Source organism: Herpailurus yagouaroundi, unplaced genomic scaffold (assembly GCF_014898765.1).
Source record: "Herpailurus yagouaroundi ecotype Mexico unplaced genomic scaffold, PumYag 207, whole genome shotgun sequence".
Taxonomy (NCBI): domain Eukaryota; kingdom Metazoa; phylum Chordata; class Mammalia; order Carnivora; family Felidae; genus Herpailurus; species Herpailurus yagouaroundi.
This window is the reverse complement of record NW_024412438.1, coordinates 5,553,918-5,571,359: the sequence shown is the minus strand read 5'-3', so window position 1 is coordinate 5,571,359 and position 17,442 is coordinate 5,553,918. Positions and strand designations below refer to the sequence as shown.

The window sequence follows — 17,442 nt, the reverse complement described above, 5'->3', positions numbered from 1 at the left end:
CCAGGACCTCCCTGGTCAGGCCTCGGCACCCCAAGAGGACTGGGGCCTGGGCGGTGGTGAGCCGCTGGTTCAGGGGGTCACTCTGAAAAGACAGAGGCCGCGGTGGGGAAGGACAGCACACGAGGATCAAGACTGGGGGGGGGTGGCTGGTGGGTAGGCAGGGCCCTTAGGCGAGGGGACCTCACCGTCAGCATATGGTTAAGCTCTTTCTGAAGCATCTTCCGGAAGCTGCTTTTGCTGATCTTGTTCTTGACCAGACTGTGTTTAGACACGTATTTGTAGAAGTTTTCCACCAGGACCACGACGGCCTTCTCCAGCTCTGTGTAGCAGTCTGCCATCTCACTGCCTCACTCCTCGCGGGGCCTGGGCGAGGAGAAGAGGGCAGGTGAGGAGACCCCACAGGCCAAATTCGGGGCCCCCTGCCCTCATCCTCCTCCTGGGCCCCTGGGCTGGCGGGTCCTCAGGGAAAAGGCGGCACCAGGGTAAGCCTGGAGTCAGAACAGCGTGGCTGCTCTGATACAGGTGCTCGCCAGCCCAACCGCCCAGGCAGGTTCTCCAGGCCCTGCCCCAGCCCCAGGCACTGGGCCTGTCAGAGCCCCAGTGAGAGCAGGAGGCTCCCATGGGAAGGGGGCAGAAGAGGGGCCCACCCCTCTGCTGTCTCCACAGCTGACCCACCCAGGGCCCCTGCCCAGGGAGCGCGCACAGCTAGAAACTGCTCGGGTGAGCCAAAAGGGCTGGGAAGCCAACAGCTCTATCCCCCAGCCCCAGCATTGCCTGAGACCCCCGCCCCAGGCCACAAAGCAGGAGCCTAGGCCCTCCCGAGTCCCTCCGGCCAGGCACCGGGGCAGGTTCTGCAGGAGCCCAGGCCATGGTTGTCCCTCTCTGGGAAAGGACAATGCACTCCCCCATGGAGCCAGACTTTCGGCAGGCCCCCGCCACACCCTGCTAGCCTGCCCTCCCTCATACCCACCTGGAAACACACAGCAGGCCTCGAGGACCCCCCCCACCCCATTACCTAAAGAGGAGCCAAGCCTGCTTTTGCCCCAGCTGGAGACACAGCTGCAGCCAGCCAAAGGCCACACGCGTCACCCCCTCACCCAGGACAAAAGGCACTCACAGTCCAAGCGGATACAGCCTTCTGAATAACAGGATATGAGGGGAGCAGGCGGGTCTATTCTGTCAGTCGCCGCCCATGCCCAGAGCCCCCCCAAGTGAACCCCGGGCAAATGAGCCTCCCCTCCCGCCCCCAAGCCCAGGAATGAGCTGCAGCCACCCTGCCCGTTCGGTCCTGGCGAGGGAAGGTGGACACAGCCTCCATCCGGGCCTGAACATCCTGTGGTGAAACTCGGAAGACAGGTCGGCTGGGCCGGGCCTTGCCACAGCCCCGGCCCCTGCCCCCAGCACTCTGCTCCCCGGGTCCCACAGATGCCAGCCGACAGTAACAGGGCTCATAACTGCTGTGGGTCTGCTCTCCCCTAACCCTCTCCTTCCTTGAGGCAAGGCCAATGTTTCTTACGTGCAACCATTGCGTTTACTGAACCAAAGGACACGACTCATTGACTGGAGGGCCATTTTTTAAAATCCTAGGTGAACGCAAGCTCCCAGCTTTTAATTTCTGCACCTCCCTCGCCTGCACTGTCTGGTCCAACGGCTTCCTTAAGACAGATGTTCTATAACATTCTACCTCCTTCCAGCCCTGCTACCAGGTATCCAGTGACCCTGACCACCCTTCCAAGTTATTTCTTTTACGAGCCTCTTTCTGAAGGAAGGGTGTGACCCGGAGGGACTAGGCCCTAATGTAGGAAGGAAGGGGGATAGAGAGAGAGGAGCAGGCTGGGGCGTCTCCGACGGCAAACCTGCCCTTCCCTCCCTGCCTCACCTGCCTGGCCACTCTGCTCTTCACACAGAAGGATAAAGTATGGAACCAGGGCTGCAGGAAACCCCATTCTTACCCCCGCACTCTTCGTTTATGAAGTGTGTGACTGTGAGGCTCAATGTTCCTGCAAACACCCTAATACTCACAGGTGAGAAGTGAGGAAGGAAAAAAGTTCCAATCCATGAGACTGTTCTCTGCTACCCTTGACTGGAGAGTGCTCCAGACCCAGGGCCAGAACCCTGGATTCCGAAAGCTGCACCCACTTCAGCAAGGACTCAGCCAAGCCTACTCCCAACCAACTTTGGGAGTGGGAAAAGGGTTCAGAGAACCACCGCCCCCCGCCCCCAACCCTTAACCATCCCAGACCTGTTCCCTAAGTGAGGAACCCTGCGGGGGAAATAGTCCCCGAGAGGAAAGAGAAAGAAATGGGGCTGGGGGGCTGTGCCTCTGCCCCTCCCCCTGGCCCACCCACCCTCCTCACCACGTGTCTTCTTAGAGTCTTGTCTCTCTGACCAGGGGAGCCTCCTCCGGCCCTCCGCGATCCAGGTCCCAGCCCCCACCTGGCCTCTGGCTGCCTGCCTCAACAGCCCAGGTTCTCAGTCCCCAGTAAGCCACCCCCCACCTTCTTGGAGATAAGCATCTGGATAAGCGCTTTTCCAAAGCTTTTTCTGAAGGAAGGATGTCAGAGGGGGCTAGTCAGGTGTCATTAGCCTCCTCCTCCCTCCTTCCCCTGGGGGCCAGGAGACAGGCTCTGCCACCACACCCACCCACAGGCACCTGCTCCTCCCTCCGACCAGGCCCAACCAGGCACCAGGCCCAACCAGGCTGGAGGGTCAAGCTGTCCCGTGAGCCTCTCCTAGGAAGGGTTGGCAGGAGGTAGGTCCTGGCCTGAGAGCTGGCGGGGTGGACATGTATATTAGAGCCTTCCCCAAAAGTGGGGGTTGGGGGACCACTTGTCCTCCAAAGGGCCCTCGCACCAGGAGCCCCCAGCCCTCCCCTAGTGTTTTCCTGGTCTCTTCCTTGGCTGACTCATCCTGGAGCAACCGAGAGGCCCCGCCCCCATCCCCGCCCACCTCAGCCCAGCTTGCCGACCTCTCCCAAAACCTCCAGGGCCCTGAGCCTTGCCCCTGGATCTTCGCCCCTGTAACCCCACCGCCCCACCCCAAGCCCCTTCAGTCTGGAGCCCTGAACACCCAGCACAGTCCCCCCAGTCCACCTTCTCTTCCCACCACACTCTCTCCGCTGGAATCCTGAACTGTTTCCAGGTGTTGTGAGACCTCCCTGAACTTCTGTGCCTCCTGGTCACCGTCCTCTCTGGAGTCTGGCCTGCCCCCAAGCCTACATTCGGCCTTCTCTGTGTCCCTTCCATCGACCTCAAACTCGTTCCCTCACTCCTCATCATTCATTTCCTGATTCATTCACTGATTGATTCATTCACTGAACTGGTTTTCTTGCTCACCCACTCCCTTGATTCACTCATTGGCCCCAACTGCCTTCAACATTCAGGGAAGGTGGCATCTGAACTGGGCCGGTAACTTGTCACTCTATTTGCAAGGCTGTTTCAAACTGAAGTCTCACCCAAGTGCCTCTGCCTCACAGGACTCACTGCCTGGAATTCACACATCTGCCCACCCGCTCCTGCTGGACAGGACAGGGTGTGCTCCTCTGGAACATTTTCCAGACAAGCGGGGTCGGACTGAGGTGTGGACGCTCACACACACTGCGGGCCCTGGCCTCACCGACAGCCACCCCTCTCTTTACCAGCTGCGAGGAAGGCTGAGCCCCACCGGTCTGCACCTCCGGAGCTCCCTCCCGAAGCACCCCTGCCCTATCGGGCTGGGCACAGGCAGACAGTGCAGGTGGCCCTGCCAGGCAAAGCCAATCAAGCCACAGCCTGCCTGGGTCCTGAAGTGGAAACAAGCCTCCGGCGCCTGCCTCCTCTCACAGGGCCCTTCCCGGTTCCTCCTGGACCCCATCACCTCCCAAGACACAGATCCCAGAGCCGGCCCGTGAGGCCCACATCCAGGTCTGACCACCCCCAACCGCTCCCAAACACGCATTTGCCCTTTTTCTGTTAAGGGAGGGTCGGAGCAGCTGCGACAGAGCTCCTGAGCTCTCTGCCCCCGTGGCCCAGGCCCTGGAGAAGAGCCCAGTCAGCGGCTGGGTTGGGGAGGGGGGGGGGTCTCGCCACCCCGTCCACCCCTCTGAAGGCCTCCCCACCTCCCAACCCCACCGAAGTCTCCATTCCCAAACCAGCCTGCGGGAAAGTTAAAAATTAACAGACCCTTCCTGCCCAGTCTCTAGCAGGGCCCCCTCCCCAGGTCCTCCTCACCGCCCCCTTCCCCGGGGCCCCCACGCCTGCAGGACCTCTCTGGCAGCCCCAGACCTCCCAGGACAGGCCTGGGGTGCTCACCTGCCTCCCAGGACTGCCTCCTCTCCAGCAGGGCTCTGGGGCCTGGACTCAGGCACCGCCAAGCGGCTCCCCACTCAGCCGGCCCAGGACTCCTCCCCGCTTCGCTCCCAGAATCTGTCCCACTCTGGCCGTGCCTGGCGGAGCTGGCTCGGTGGGGAGGTAGTGACTGAGCTCCCTCTGACTTGGCCCTGGGGTTGGGCCCTTGTTAAAGGGATACACACCTTTTTTAACACCCCTCCACCCCCACCCCAGAGGGAGTGGTGGAAGCTGGCAACCCCACAACCCCACCCTGCTGGCCCTGCAGGGCCTGAGCAGAACCCAGTCAATGGAGAAAGAAAGGGGTGTCACCTGCCCTGCTCACCTGGGTCACTGGGAGCCCAGTTTCAGGGCCCCCAACAGACGATTTCAGTTAGCATTCCAGGCCAGCCTGGCTGACCACAGACTCCTCCTTGCTGCTAGGGTTTCAGGAGTAATGCCTGATTTCTGTGGGCCCCGGTCAGAAGGCAGCAGCGAAACCTGGCCCCTGGTCTCCGTCTCCCCGTTCAGACCACCAGGAGCTGACGCCCACTCCTAGGACCTGTCACGTGCAGCAGAGGATTCTTCTGCACCCCTCCAGCCCTTCCCCGGTACGCCCAAGGAAACTGGCTAGTCAACATGTGGAGGCGGCAGCTGAAAGTAGAGGGGACCCACCCGTCCACTCCGACAAGGGAGACTCCAGCTCGGGGCACTCACTCTGTGTCAAGCTCTCTGCTAAGTACTTCACGTGATGTGTCCATTATCCTCCTAACAAATCTGATTTATTTCAGAGATATTAATACCCCATTTGACAGATGAGCAAACTGATACTCTGAGAGCATGCCCAACACTCCAGAGATGGTAAGTGGCAGGGCTGGCTTCAGACCCAGGCGGGTCAGCCTGTTTCTCAGCCCCACGTTTCCCTTGCTGCCGGTCGCCCAGGGAACACCTGGGGTCATAACTGTCTGGGGTCTTAACTGTCTCCCCAGGTGAGCACACATACCCTCTCCTCCTGGCAGAGGACCAGCCCCTTGGCAAAGAAGAGTCTGTCCTCCAGAGAGGACCAGCTCTCCAACTCTGGGGCCTGGCACCCATCCTCGACCCAAATCCATTCACTTCTGCCGCAGCCACTGCAGCCCCACGTGCCCTGTGCCACCAAGGGCTCTGACACTCACCCGACCACCCCTTGCCCGTGGACTGAGGTAAGGCAGGTATCCAGCCAAGACAGCATCTTTCGCTTTTTCCGTTTGTTTTATTAATCACATGTTACAAAACAACCATCATTCTTTAAATGCCCAAGCACCGAGCTGGTCCTCTCCCAAAGTCACCCCCTCCTCAGCCTCCCCTCTCCAGCCTGCTCTGTCTCTTCCCCTGCCCTAGCCCAGGGACAGAGTCCTGGAAAGAGGCTGGGGCAGAGCTGGAAGAAGGAAGGCGTAGCACTGGACAGAAGTTAGCATTTGGGTTGGGGAAGAGATAAGGAAGGCTAGCTTCTCAGAGACTCTTTTCAGTACCAAATATCCAGCCCCATTCCCCGCCCTCTTCTTCAAATCATATCCAGCAGCCCAGTTCGTCTTTGACCTTCCCCGCAACCAAATTACTTGGCCCTTAGCCCATCCTCATCCCTCCAGCATCTCGCCACATCCATCCCTGGGCCCAACCCATCCCCTGAGCCTCCCTCTGGTGGGGACTCATGGAGTTCCACGGAGCTCCCAAGGATGAAGTACCCGGAGACCCCTGGGAAGGCTCACTAAGGACTTGAACCTTGCAGAGGCGAGGCAGGTGCAGACTGGGGAATAGTGTGGTGGTGGTGGTGGTAGTGGTGGTGGTGGTGGTGGAGAGGTGTTTCTAGGCCCACGGTCTCTAAGGTCCCCTTTCCCCAACATCCCCCCAAGAATTCCAGAAGAAGGTTTTCAACTCCCCCGGACAGGGCTCTCCAGCTTCACGCTCCTGGCTGCTTCTCCAATCAGCTCCCAGAAACTCCCAAACTCCAGTTTAGAGTCGTTACAGCTGCCCAAGTTGGCGATTTTCTCTTCGAGGCCGCAATTGCTCTGAGGGGAGGGAAGACACCACAGCTCAGGGAGGCAGCACCCTTTGATCCTCCTGCCGCACCCCTGCCCAGGGGCAGGAGGCGGGACCTGTGCCTACCTGGCACTGGCAGTTGGGAAGGGCTGGGGTTGCTAGTGCCAGGGGCCGTGTGGGTGGGGCCTTGGAGACCCGGAGGGGAAGTCAGGGCGCTGCCTGGGCGGGCCGCTCCCTCAGTACCGGCATGAGGTGGGGCAGCTGCTGGCTGACCAGGTCCCGTAGCTCGGAGGGGGTCAGCGTCTCCTTGCCACCCTCCACAGAGTACTGGTGGAAGTTCTTGATGAGGGTCTCAATGGCCCTCTCCACGTCACTGAATTCCTGGGCATCCTGAGGGCAGGGGACATCACTCATGTCAGGGAGGCTACGTCCACCCTAGGACACCCTGCCACCCCAAGGCCCTCAAGGCCAATAGGGCAGAAGAAAGCTGGGAGGCACAGAGGCTCCCACCCACTCCAGAGCCCGGCATCCAACCCCCTTCCCCCCACTGGCCCCTGCCCTGCCTGAGCCACAAGTTGGGCAAGGCTTCCACCCCGTCACCCCCCAGCCCCCACCCAGGGCAGACTCTCTCTTCCCAGGAGGGTTCCTTGTGTATCACCCCTGTGGGTACGAGAGAAGAGTCTGGGTCTCCCGAGCAAGGTCTAGAGTGTGGGGCAAGGCCAAGAAGAGGGGACACAGACCCTCAGGGTCGGGGAGTGGAGCATGGGAACAGAAAGTCCAGGCACGAATGGGCCCACCTCAGCATTGGCTGACCGACACTGCCCCATGGTGACCGGTGTGCTCGTCCCGGTGAGAGCGCTGTTGTCCCACAGCAGGCCTCAGAGGAGCCGATGGCTCATGATCCGCCTGGAAGGAGGAAGACTGAGGGCAGGGGATGGCTCAGCATATCTTTCTCAACTGTCCCCTCTGGCTGTCCCCTCAATATTCTGTTCCTTGCTCAGGGGGTCGGAGCCAACTCCACACAAGGCCTGGTTCCTGTGAAGGATCCAGGAGCTGAGATCACAGCCCCTAGACCCCCCTATTCAGAGGGAATCCCTTGGGCCTCACCTTAGATCAGTCTTCCCACCATTCTCCTCTGCTACACACACACACACACACACACACACACACACACACACACATCATCATCATCATTGTCCAGGACCTGGCCCCTTGCGCTTCTCCCGGCAGGCCAGGGTAGAATAGGCTACTTGTGTCCTCTGGACAGGGGCAGCCCTTTGGCTGAAAAGGCCTATGTCTCCTTACCTGCTGGCAGCTGCTGGGACCGGACGCTAGGAGTCAGCTCACCTGAGCTCAGCTCTTATACTTGGGGGCAGGGAGGGAAGGCAGAGGGCTGGGCCTCATCCCTAAGCCACCCCTGCTATTGCAGCAGCCGGGTGTGAGCCAGCCCTGTGGGCCCCACCCCCCATTGGCCAGAGCCCCGAGAGCCTGCCCACTCTGCCATTGGAGGGAACCCTTGGAGGCTGGGGCTGGGTGGCCTCTGGCCCCAGACCAGCAAGCAGAGTCCAGGCAAGAGAAAGGGAAGGGGAGGTTGGGGAAGGCAGAAGGGGGCCTTGGCAAGACTGTGGGGTCGAGCCTGGGAAGAAAGGCCTGGAGGAATTGAAGTGGAGGGGCTTTGAGTCAGCATCAGGAAAGAAGGAAAAGCAGAGACTGATCAAGGCAGGGCTTGTGGTCCGGAGACATGTGAGTTGAGAGAGGTCCCCAGAGACCTCTCTGTCCTTTGATGTCTCTCTCTCTCTCTCTCTCTCTCTCACACACACACACACACACACACACTCACTCACTCACTCACATTCCTCCCACCAGGGCCAATTTGGGTAGCAGTCCCCATGGCCAACAGGTGAGGAAGGAGCCAGAGCAGGGCAGCCTGGCAGAGGGGCCACACTGAGTGTTGTCCTGACCCCCTTGGGGCTCCCCTCAGCCAGCATGCACAGCATGTGTGAGCCAGCATGTGTGAGGCCCAGGTGAATGATCTGGCTGCTAACGACCTCTCCAAACTGGTTGGGCTGCCTACTCCTCCCTCCCCCAGAACCCCATGCCTTCCTGAACCCAACTCCCCCAATCCAGTGCGGGGGATGACATCCCAGGAAGCCTCGGCACACCCCAAGGGACCTCCTCACCTGACGGGGAGACGACGGGGAGAGGGAAGGAAGAGCGGCAGCAGGGGAGTTAGTGTGGGCCAAGGCAAGGATGAGGCGGGACCCAAAGCTGAAGCGTGACTCCCACTGCCCCTCCCTGTGTCTCCTCCTGGGCCTCCCCTGTACTTCTGGCCTCAATCGAGTGCATCTAAAAGCGTCTCTCCATGAAAAAGCCCTCCCTAGAGTACCCCACTCTGTGTTCCTCTGAGAGCTCTCAGTCTGGGGACCTCTCTGAGGGTCTCTCAACCTGAGGGCTTCTCCAGGAGTGCCTCAACCAGGGGTCCCTCTGAAGAGTTTCTCGTCAAGTCTCTCCTAGGGTCTCTGGTTTGAGGGAAGCCCCCTGTGAGACCCACTCTGGAACGTCTCAGCCAAATGGCCCCTCGGTGCCAGCCTAGGGGTCCTTCTGAGGTCTCTCAGTCTGAGGGCACTTAGATGGAAGGTCTCAACCTGGGAACCTTCCTTGGTGTGCGGTGGGGAGGTTGTCTCAGCCTGAAGGTTCCTCAGGAGTAATGGCTGTCCCAGAGGGACACCAGGCAGCGGCAGTGACAGCTGCGGGGAGGCGGTGCCTGCTGGGCTGCCCCACCCCTGCCCCCTCTGGTGGCGGGCAGTGCAAACCGCAAGCCCCTCGAGCCAAGAAGGGTGGGGAGAGGGGCGCCCGTCCCACAGTCTTCGTACCAGAACCTTGTGTCCATTCTTCTGCTTCACCCCTGCTATGGAGGGAGGGAGGAGAAGAGGGCCCAGTGGTCCCACACCACCCATCCGGAGAGGATCCCAGTTCATCACAGAGGCTCTGGAATTTCAACCCAGTTCCACCTCTGCTTGTCTGCGAACTTCTCTAACATCTGTTTCCTCATCTTCAATACAGAACTTAAAAACAGTACCTTTCCTCAAAGGGCTGTGAGAATCAACTCACAAAGACACCGCAGGAACAGTGTTTAGTACTGTGCCTGGCACACAGCAAGTCCTCAACACAAGTTCACTGCTACCATTACCGTCCAATGACACAAACCCCAGGTAAAAGAAAAGTGTGAACTGAGACCGTGCCCCGGGGCCCCAGGAGGCACCTGGTGGAGTAAGAGTCACTTCGCCTGCCCCAGATGTCCGTTCTCTTCCTTTCATATACTCATTCATCAACCATTTGTTTATTTTATTCATTTATTTATTTATTTATTTATTTTGAGAGAGAGAGAGAGAGAGAGAGGGAAAACCCCAAGCAGACTTCACACTGTCAGCACAGACCCTGATGCAGGGCTCAAATACACAAACCATGGGATCATGACCTGAGCCGAAGTCAAGAGTCAGATGCTCGACTGACAGAGCCACCCAGGAGCCCCTCCTCAACCATTAATTTATTGAGCACCTCCCCGGTACAGTGCTTGATGCTGCAGAATGATATTCAAAGATGAGTAACATCCCTGGTCTACAAAGAGCTCAAAATTTTTGGACCCACTCTCAGACCACCTCCTCTCAAGAGAAGAAAGCAGGGTAGGGTGGGAACAAGAAACATTTGTGTTTCAAGGAGGAAGCTATATTGGGGGGGAGTGGGGTTTTGCCTGGCCAGCCTGGCCCCATCCTGGTCAGGGGCTTTACTTCTTCCGGATCTCCAGGGCCTTCTCCTTCCGGATCTCCTTGGCCAGCTCCCCTATCAGTCTCCAGTACTCATGGAACTTGAGCTCGGAGTCCTGATTCACATCCAAGCTCTCCATCTTCTCATCTAAGGAGTCCACATCCTGAGGAGACATCAACAGGAGACGTGGGGTTAGAAAAGAGAGTTCCTGAGATAGGGAGAGAGGAAAGAACTGCTAATGTCCATTCTCTTCATCTAGGACCTGCCCCAGGCGTTCAGGACGAGGCTGCAGCCCCGGAACAGTGCCTCCCGGGTGTCTGGCAGTTACTAACCTCTCCAAACTGGTTAGGCTCCAAGGGCAGCAGCAGAGGGAGTAGAGGACCTGACTTGTAGTGTTTGCCAGCATGCAAATACTCCCACCGTGGCCGATGATGAACCACAACCATGAAGTCACCGAACACAGAGCTGGGAAGAGGTGCACACAATGAACTGTTGCCTACAGGTAAGATGGGCTCCGGCACACCACGGCACTTGGGATTTGCTCAAGGATGCTCAGGGAACCCATGCAGGCCATCCTCAGAGCCTTCTCAGGCCACCTTCTTCCTTCACAGAAAGCTAGGGAAATTCACAGTCCTAAGCCACTCATTTGTATAACCCTAACGTAGTCTCATTCTTTCCAGGTCGGTTATTAGCCTGGTGGACCAGGCGAATGGCAAAGACATGGGGTATCTGGTTTTCTGCAGGGTCTTTGACAAAGCCTCTCGTGACAGGCCTGTGACATCAAAGGATACTGTAAACTGAACCCATGATCAAAGGGTCTGTTGCTAGATGAACGATCACAACCAAAACATAAGCTGTTGAACAATGGATCAATGTCAAACTAGAGAAGGGTGCCACGGGCAGAGCCCAATACTCAATATTTTAATCAATGTGTGAATGAAGGCAGAGAAGTCTTACCAAATCTACAGAAGGCACGAGGCTAAAGCTCATTCATAGAAAAGCTAAGAAAGACCTTTTAAAAAGCCACATTCATGCTTAATCGTAAAATACTTACAAGCATTACCAGTGGAAGGCAAGATGCCCAGTGTAACATTATATTGGGAGGGGAAAAAACATACAATTAATCAAGAGAAAGAAATGAAAGGTATAAGTACTAGGAAAGAAAAGGAAAATTCACCTCTTATTATATTAGCAATTATATAATTGCTAATTATAAAAGGAAAAACCAAAACAGTGATAACAGCTAACATTTTAACAGTCGTAAGCACTTAATAGTGCCGACTGTTCCAAGCCTTATGCTAAACGCTTTACATGCCTTATTCCATTTATTTTTTTTATTTTTATTTTTTAAATATGGAATACTTCACAAATTTGCGTATTATCCTTGCACAGGGGCCGTGCTAATCTTCTCTGTATTGTTCCAATTTTAGTATATGTTGTGCCGAAGCAAGCACAATGCCTTACTCCATTTAATCTTCATGATCTGCTAAAATGAAAGGGACCTTGTCCATCTTGTTCACCATTGTAACCCAAAGCCTACGACAGCATCAGGACAGGACATAATAGGTGCTCAATAAATATTGACCGAATAAATGCAAGACCAATGCAATGAGGAAGGTATTATTATGAGTCCATTTCACAGATAAGAAATTAAGGCTCATGGGGCATCTGACTGGCTCAGTCAGTTAAGTGTCGACTTCGGCTCAGGTCATGATCTCACAGTTTGTGGGTTTGAGCCCTATGTCTGGCTCTGTGGTAACAGTTCAGAGCCAGGAGCCTGCTCTTGATTCTGTGTTTCCCTCTCTCTCTCTCTCTGCCCCTCCCCTGCTGATGCTCTGTCTGTCTGTCTGTCTCTCTCTCTCCCAAAAATAAATAAACATTAAAATAATTTTTTTAATTAAGAAAAATAAATTAAGGCTCAGAAAGATTAAATAACCAAGGATGACAAGCTAGAATCTGCATTTGAACCTAGATTGTCTGACTTAAAGCTTATGATCTCATTCACTACTCTCTATTTCTTTCCCCTTTTTAAAAAACTATTAGAGGGGTGCCTGGGTGGATCAGTCGGTTGAATGTCTGACTTCAGCTCAGGTCATGATCTTGCGGTTTATGAGTTCGAGCCCCGCGTCGGGCTCTCTGCTGTCAGCACAAACCCCGCTTTGGATCCTCTGTCTCCCTCCCCCTCTGCACCTCCCCTGTTTGTACTCTAGCTCTCTCTAAAAAGTAAATAAACATATAAAATTTAGAAAAAGAAAATCTCTTTAATGAAAGAAATAAACAAGCAGTTCACAGAATAAGGATTATGCATATCTGTCAAAAATATTTTTTAATATTCCATCTCACTCAGAATTTGAAAAGTATAAATCAGAACAAGATATCATTTTCACTGATTAGCAAAAATTGAAAGTCTGATAAGACCCAATTTAGGCAAGGACGTGAGTAAACAGGCATTCGCATGCACTGGTGGCCTTGAAGCCTGATGACAACCTTGCTGGGAGGCAAACTGGAAATATCTATAAAAAAGAAAAACAAACGTGCCTTTTGACCTAATATTTCTACTGGCAGACATTTACCCTATAGATATTTTCCCTCAAGTACGTAAAGATATATAAACAAGGATGTTTGCAAAAGGGAAAAAATGGACACAAGAAATGTCCATCAACAGAAAATTCACCACATAAATTTGTGTTAGCCTACATACCATTACATACAGTGCATCATTTTCTTCAAATGGGAAATATCCTTTATGCACTGTTACATTTTATTTATTTTTTTTTAATTTTTTTAATGTTTACTTATTTTTGAGACAGAGAGAGACAGAGCACGAACGGGGGAGGGTCAGAGAGAGAGGGAGACACAGAATCCAAGGCAGGCTCCAGGCTCTGAGCTGTCAGCACAGAGCCCAACGCGGGGCTCGAACTCACAGACGGCGAGATCATGACCTGAGCTGAAGTCGGACGCTCAAGGGAATGAGCCACCCAGGCGCCCCGCACTGTTACATTTTAAAAGGGCATTTGTAGAACAGTAGGTAAGATGTTATTTATTCATTTACTCACTCAACAAAAATTCTTACTTTTTTACAATTTCACTCACTCGATATTTTGCTGAGCACCTACCAGAAGTCAGACACTGCTCTAAGTGCTGGAGATAAAACAGTGAGCAGATTCCTTTCCTTCATGGGACGCACACCCTTGGTAAATGTAAGTATGTGATGGAAGTCAGGTTGTGATAGGTGTATTCTGGAAGAAAATAAAAGAAGGGAAAGGAATAAAGCACAAGGGAGGTTGTCTTTGCCCTCAGAAGTGAGGGGGGCCATGATGAGGATTCGCCATTTGAGCAGAAATCTGGGTTCAGCGAAGAATAAGCCTGGCAAATGCCTGAGGAATGAGCATTTGGGGCCAGGAGAGCCCAGAGTATAAATAACCCTTGCTGCTTTTGATTTTTGCAGAGATGGAAGGCATAGCTGGAGAGGGTTACAGAGTCAAGAAAGGGTGTTTTTTCTTTTTTTAAGATGGGAGATATTACAATATATTGGAAAACTGATCAGAACAATCTGGTAGAGAGGGAGAATTGATGACGCGAGAGAGAGGAGGAACCGAAAAAGTAGAGATTTTAGCTGGTGAGGAGGAATGGAGTCCGGCAGCATAGGAGGGCTTGGCCCCAGGGGCAGAGACAGATGCTTCAGGGAGCAGGAAGGAAGGCAGGGTACATGCTGACCTTTGGTAGACTTGGGAGGCAGTACAAAGAAGTTTCCTGATGGCTGTTATTTGTCTGAGAACATTTCTCAGTGAGAGGGAGACTGTGGAAAGAGGGACTGGAGTTTGAGGAGGGAGGAAAAGTTGTGAAATTACCATCTGAAAGAGCTGGTCAATGAACCAACTGGGGAAATGTAGCAGAATTGGCAGCCTGTGCCAAGAGTTCCCTTGGAGTTTGCGGTCACAGATTTAAAGACAGACAAGTCAACATTGTGTGTCAACTATCCTTCAATTTAAAAAATAATATTAACAGGGGCACCTGGGTGGCTCAATCGGTTGAGCATCTGATTTTGGCTCAGGTCACAATCTCGCTGTTGGAGAGTTCGAGCCCCACGCCAGGCTCTGTGCTGACAGCTTGGAGCCTGGAGCCTGGAGCCTGGCTCTGATTCTGTGTCTCGCTCTCTCTCTGCCCCTGACCCGCTCGTGCTCTGTCTCTGTCTCTGTCTCTCTCAAAAATAAACATTAAAAATTTTTAAAATTTTTTAAATAATATTAGTAAAAATGACAGAGTCTGACAAGTAACACGGCAACATCTTTTTATCCAGCCAGATTCAGCTACACAAAAGTGCAGACGCAGAATGGCAGGTAGACTGGTGGACTGGTTGATTTTTTTTTTTCCTCTGAGAGTGGAAATTTCGCTTTATTTTGGATCTGAGAAAGAATGGTAGATTTGACCATCAAGCTAATGAGCATGAAATGCTGGACTTAACCCGGGTTGGGATTCTGCCAAAAAACCAGGACAGAGAGGAACAGAATCAAGGGTGGGCCGTGACCCGGGGGACTGATTTCCATGCTGAGCCTTACAGCCCAGCTGAGTGAGGAGGGACTGCGGACATGAGGGACATGTGGAAGGACAGGTGACAAGGTCCGAAGACTGAAGGTCCTGGTGGAGTCCAGGAAGGGCTGGAGTGGAGGAACAGAACTGGAACAGCAGGAGGTGATGCTCTGAGAAAGGAGACCGAGATTTGGGAGGTGGGGCATTATTCTGGTAATGACAAGATCTGAAGCAACAACAGAGAGGGCTGCTCAGAAGCAGGACGGAGTCTTTGGAAGCGAGGGGTTGAAGTCCCTGAAAGGCCCAGGTGTTGCATGCATGGTCTGTGTGCACACTGCAAAAGCAGCGATGGGAAGAAAAACATCAAGGCAGGAGCTGCAGACTTATAAGGGATTCGGGAAGGGGCGGGGCAGGTGGCACAGGAGCTTCCCAGAAGCTGCACGTCTTAGGAAGAGGAAGAAACTGAGATCTGGAAGCAGTCACCAAAAGCAAAGGGGTCACTTCCTGCATTGCCAGGCCCAAGGGGAGTTGGGTTTGGAGGAAAAACCAGTCAGTATTTGACAGGGCTCTGGGGAACACTGCACCTTGAGTGGTGTCTCATTTCCTGAGAGAAGAGAAAGGGAAGGAGCCGAGAAGTCTAAGAATGTAGGGGATTTTGCAGATGACGGACTGAGTCTCCAAACTTGCTCGTGATTTTGCTTTTTTATCCATATTCACACCCTCCTACGTGCCTGTGAATTCTCAGCAGGGATGAAACAGAAACTGTTAACAGACTGGGATGATGAGGCAACTCAGAGTGGATGAAATTTAAATCCCTACCCTGTCCAGTGAGTAGGAGAGAACGAATGACCTTACCAGGCACATTATTGAGGGGATTCCCAGAGGGGGCGAGAAGCAATCATGGATTACTTACAGGTCTCTCCTACTCTGAGATCTATCTCTGCATGAATTTGACTGTGTTTTTATTGTTCACAAACCCCTTTCTACATACAGCTCAGCCTCGATTTCCAAATACGTGAAGTGAGGAGTTTGGACTGTTTTGTCTTGGCCTCCTTCCAGCTCTGACGGTCTGTAACTCTCCTGGAAGCCACCTCTGGGTCCACCCCTGTGTTGGGGAAATGAGACCAGAAAGGCACAGAGCATTCTCGAGAACCCAACAGCATTGTCTGATGGGAACACAAAGCCCAATGACACACTTGCACTCACACTGACACAGTGTTACCTAGTTACACACACACACACACACACACACACACACACACACACACACACCAGAATCCTTTACACATGTAGTCACCCACACCCTTGTCCACCAAATACCTGGGGTCACACGATCAGGCCCAGAATATCACCCTGCCTCATATACCCGGCGTCTGGCAGCCACTGTCCCCCAAAGTCTCAGGCCCAGAGACCCCCCCACCTACCTTGAGCAAGTGAGGCAGCTGCTGAGTGACCAGTTCCTTAAACTCATTGATGCTGAGGCTGCCCTTGCGGCCCTCCTGCCCTGCAAAGGTGAAGAAGGTGGTGACCACTGTCTCGATGGCCGCCTCCAGCTCAGTCAGCGGCTCGGCCGCCATCGGGACCCTGGAGGACAGGGAAGAGAGGAAGGGAGAGTCAGACTAGGCCAGCCTGTCCCAGCCCACAGGGAACCTTCCCGGGCAGGTGGGAGGGGACAGGGATGGGGCCTGGGGCAGGGGGCCAGGAAACAGCTCAGTGCAGGCAGAGGAAGAGGTGTGTGCTTCCAGAAACCCCATCCTCTCCAGGTCTGAGCTGGGTGGTCCTTTCCAAGTGTCTGTGTCCTAGAGCCCCCTCCGTGCTGGTCTCAAAGTCTCCAGACTCCTCTGAGAGGAGGCACTTTGGTCCCTAGGGCCCTGTCTCGGAGGCTCAGCCGGCCCCCAGGGGTCATGAGGCCGGCTGTCTCCAAAGCTTGTTTGTACAGGGACCCGGCCCGCCCACATGCCCCGGGCTGTGTCGCGGGCGGGGTGGCCGGGGTCAGGCCTGCGGTCGGGCCGCGGGGACCCCGCCGGGCAGGGGCAGGCGGCGCAGGGCCGAGCCCGCCGCTCCCCCTAGCGAGGACGGCGGCCGGGCGCCCCCAAACCCTCCCGCACCCCGGTCCGAGCTGGCTCGGGGACGGGCCCGCGAGCCCCACGACAGAGAGGCGCCCGACCCCCCAGGATGGGGATCCGGGACTCACCGCGGCGGGGGAGAGGCGGCAGCGCCCCAGCCCAGACCCGAGGTGTCCGCTTCTGCCCGGATCCCGGAGGGAGGAGACCGCCCAGGCCCGCCTCCCGCCGCCCGCCGCCGCCCCCACCCCCACCCCCACCCCCTGCACTCGGGCGGGGTCCCGGGGTCCCCCAGCCCACCCGGCCTACGCGCGCGCCCCGGGACCCCTGCCGTCCCACCACCACCCCCCACCACGTCCACTCTGGAGCTGAGAGACCCCACAGAGAGCCCCTCCCGAGGGGAGGATCCTGAACAGGACCCTGCAGCCCCAGACCCCCAAGAGGCTCCCACGGAGGCGGGGCGGGGTGGGGCGGGGGTCCGGCCGAGACCTCCGTGCAGGAGGCCCCGGACTGAAATCTGTCAGCGGGGAGTCAGACTAAAAGTCCCAGGATTAAATGATTCACGGAGGGTTAGGGCCCCTCGCTGAGACCCCCCTCGGCGGGATCCTCCCCTGTGCTGCCCGTGCTGCACGCAGTGGTGGTGAGAGGCCTCTCCGTGACCCTCCCAGGACCTTTCCCACCTCCCTGGGGCCCAGGAGCCGGGGGAGGCGCCCGAGGCTGGAAAAGAGGACACAGGGCGGCCTGTTCCAGCCCTGGAGACA

The 17,442-nt window shown here is 55.5% G+C and overlaps 3 protein-coding genes, 1 long non-coding RNA gene and 1 other non-coding gene across 8 annotated transcripts in view; all 5 read right to left on the bottom strand.

The window, feature by feature from the left end:
* S100A16 (S100 calcium binding protein A16) overlaps positions 1 to 4,460 on the bottom strand; it is a 5,466-nt gene extending 1,006 nt beyond the window's left edge. Inside the window, exons 1-2 of one of the 3 annotated variants that reach the window (XM_040452912.1) lie at positions 4,290 to 4,460; positions 186 to 363 (exon numbers count right to left, since the gene is read on the bottom strand). In XM_040452912.1, the coding sequence (XP_040308846.1) occupies positions 186 to 338 (153 nt within the window). In that variant the 5' untranslated portion in view covers positions 339 to 363; positions 4,290 to 4,460. Of the gene's footprint in view, positions 1 to 185; positions 364 to 970; positions 1,121 to 4,289 lie in introns of those variants that run through there. The other 2 variants (XM_040452913.1, XM_040452914.1) reach the window with 2 other exon arrangements.
* A 1,081-nt stretch (positions 4,461 to 5,541) lies between these two features.
* On the bottom strand, positions 5,542 to 7,740 carry S100A14 (S100 calcium binding protein A14). Of its 2 annotated transcripts, none has more exons than XM_040452907.1 (4): positions 7,629 to 7,738; positions 7,121 to 7,244; positions 6,567 to 6,713; positions 5,542 to 6,352 (listed from the first exon to the last, which is right to left on the bottom strand). In XM_040452907.1, the coding sequence occupies exons 2-4, from the start codon at positions 7,148 to 7,150 to the stop codon at positions 6,215 to 6,217; spliced, it is 315 nt and encodes a 104-aa protein (XP_040308841.1). In that variant the 5' UTR covers positions 7,151 to 7,244; positions 7,629 to 7,738; the 3' UTR covers positions 5,542 to 6,214. The 2 variants fall into 2 exon arrangements, with proteins under 2 accessions (XP_040308841.1, XP_040308842.1); XM_040452908.1 differs by having other exon boundaries at positions 5,811 to 6,352; positions 7,121 to 7,229; positions 7,629 to 7,740.
* A 2,092-nt stretch (positions 7,741 to 9,832) lies between these two features.
* Positions 9,833 to 16,935, bottom strand: S100A13 (S100 calcium binding protein A13). Its single transcript, XM_040452909.1, has 3 exons — positions 16,813 to 16,935; positions 16,043 to 16,202; positions 9,833 to 10,251 (listed from the first exon to the last, which is right to left on the bottom strand). The coding sequence occupies exons 2-3, from the start codon at positions 16,193 to 16,195 to the stop codon at positions 10,108 to 10,110; spliced, it is 297 nt and encodes a 98-aa protein (XP_040308843.1). The 5' UTR covers positions 16,196 to 16,202; positions 16,813 to 16,935; the 3' UTR covers positions 9,833 to 10,107.
* On the bottom strand, positions 11,436 to 11,540 carry LOC121015718 (U6 spliceosomal RNA). Its single transcript, XR_005783941.1, has one exon. It is a non-coding gene; the product is annotated as a U6 spliceosomal RNA (small nuclear RNA).
* Positions 12,387 to 16,036, bottom strand: LOC121015704 (uncharacterized). The gene is made up of 2 exons (XR_005783932.1): positions 15,203 to 16,036; positions 12,387 to 12,601 (listed from the first exon to the last, which is right to left on the bottom strand). It is a non-coding gene; the product is annotated as an uncharacterized LOC121015704 (long non-coding RNA).
* Positions 16,936 to 17,442: the final 507 nt, after the last annotated feature.

Coding starts and splice junctions, on each gene's coding strand:
- S100A14 (XM_040452908.1), bottom strand. CDS start 7,150: ATGGGGCAGTGTCGGTCAGCCAATGCTGAG. Junction 6,714..7,120: donor GTCGGTCAGCCAATGCTGAG/GTGGGCCCATTC, acceptor CCCTGCCCTCAG/GATGCCCAGGAATTCAGTGA. Junction 6,353..6,566: donor AGCTGCCCCACCTCATGCCG/GTACTGAGGGAG, acceptor CCCTCCCCTCAG/AGCAATTGCGGCCTCGAAGA.
- S100A13 (XM_040452909.1), bottom strand. CDS start 16,195: ATGGCGGCCGAGCCGCTGACTGAGCTGGAGGCGGCCATCGAGACAGTG. Junction 10,252..16,042: donor AGCTGCCTCACTTGCTCAAG/GTAGGTGGGGGG, acceptor ATGTCTCCTCAG/GATGTGGACTCCTTAGATGA.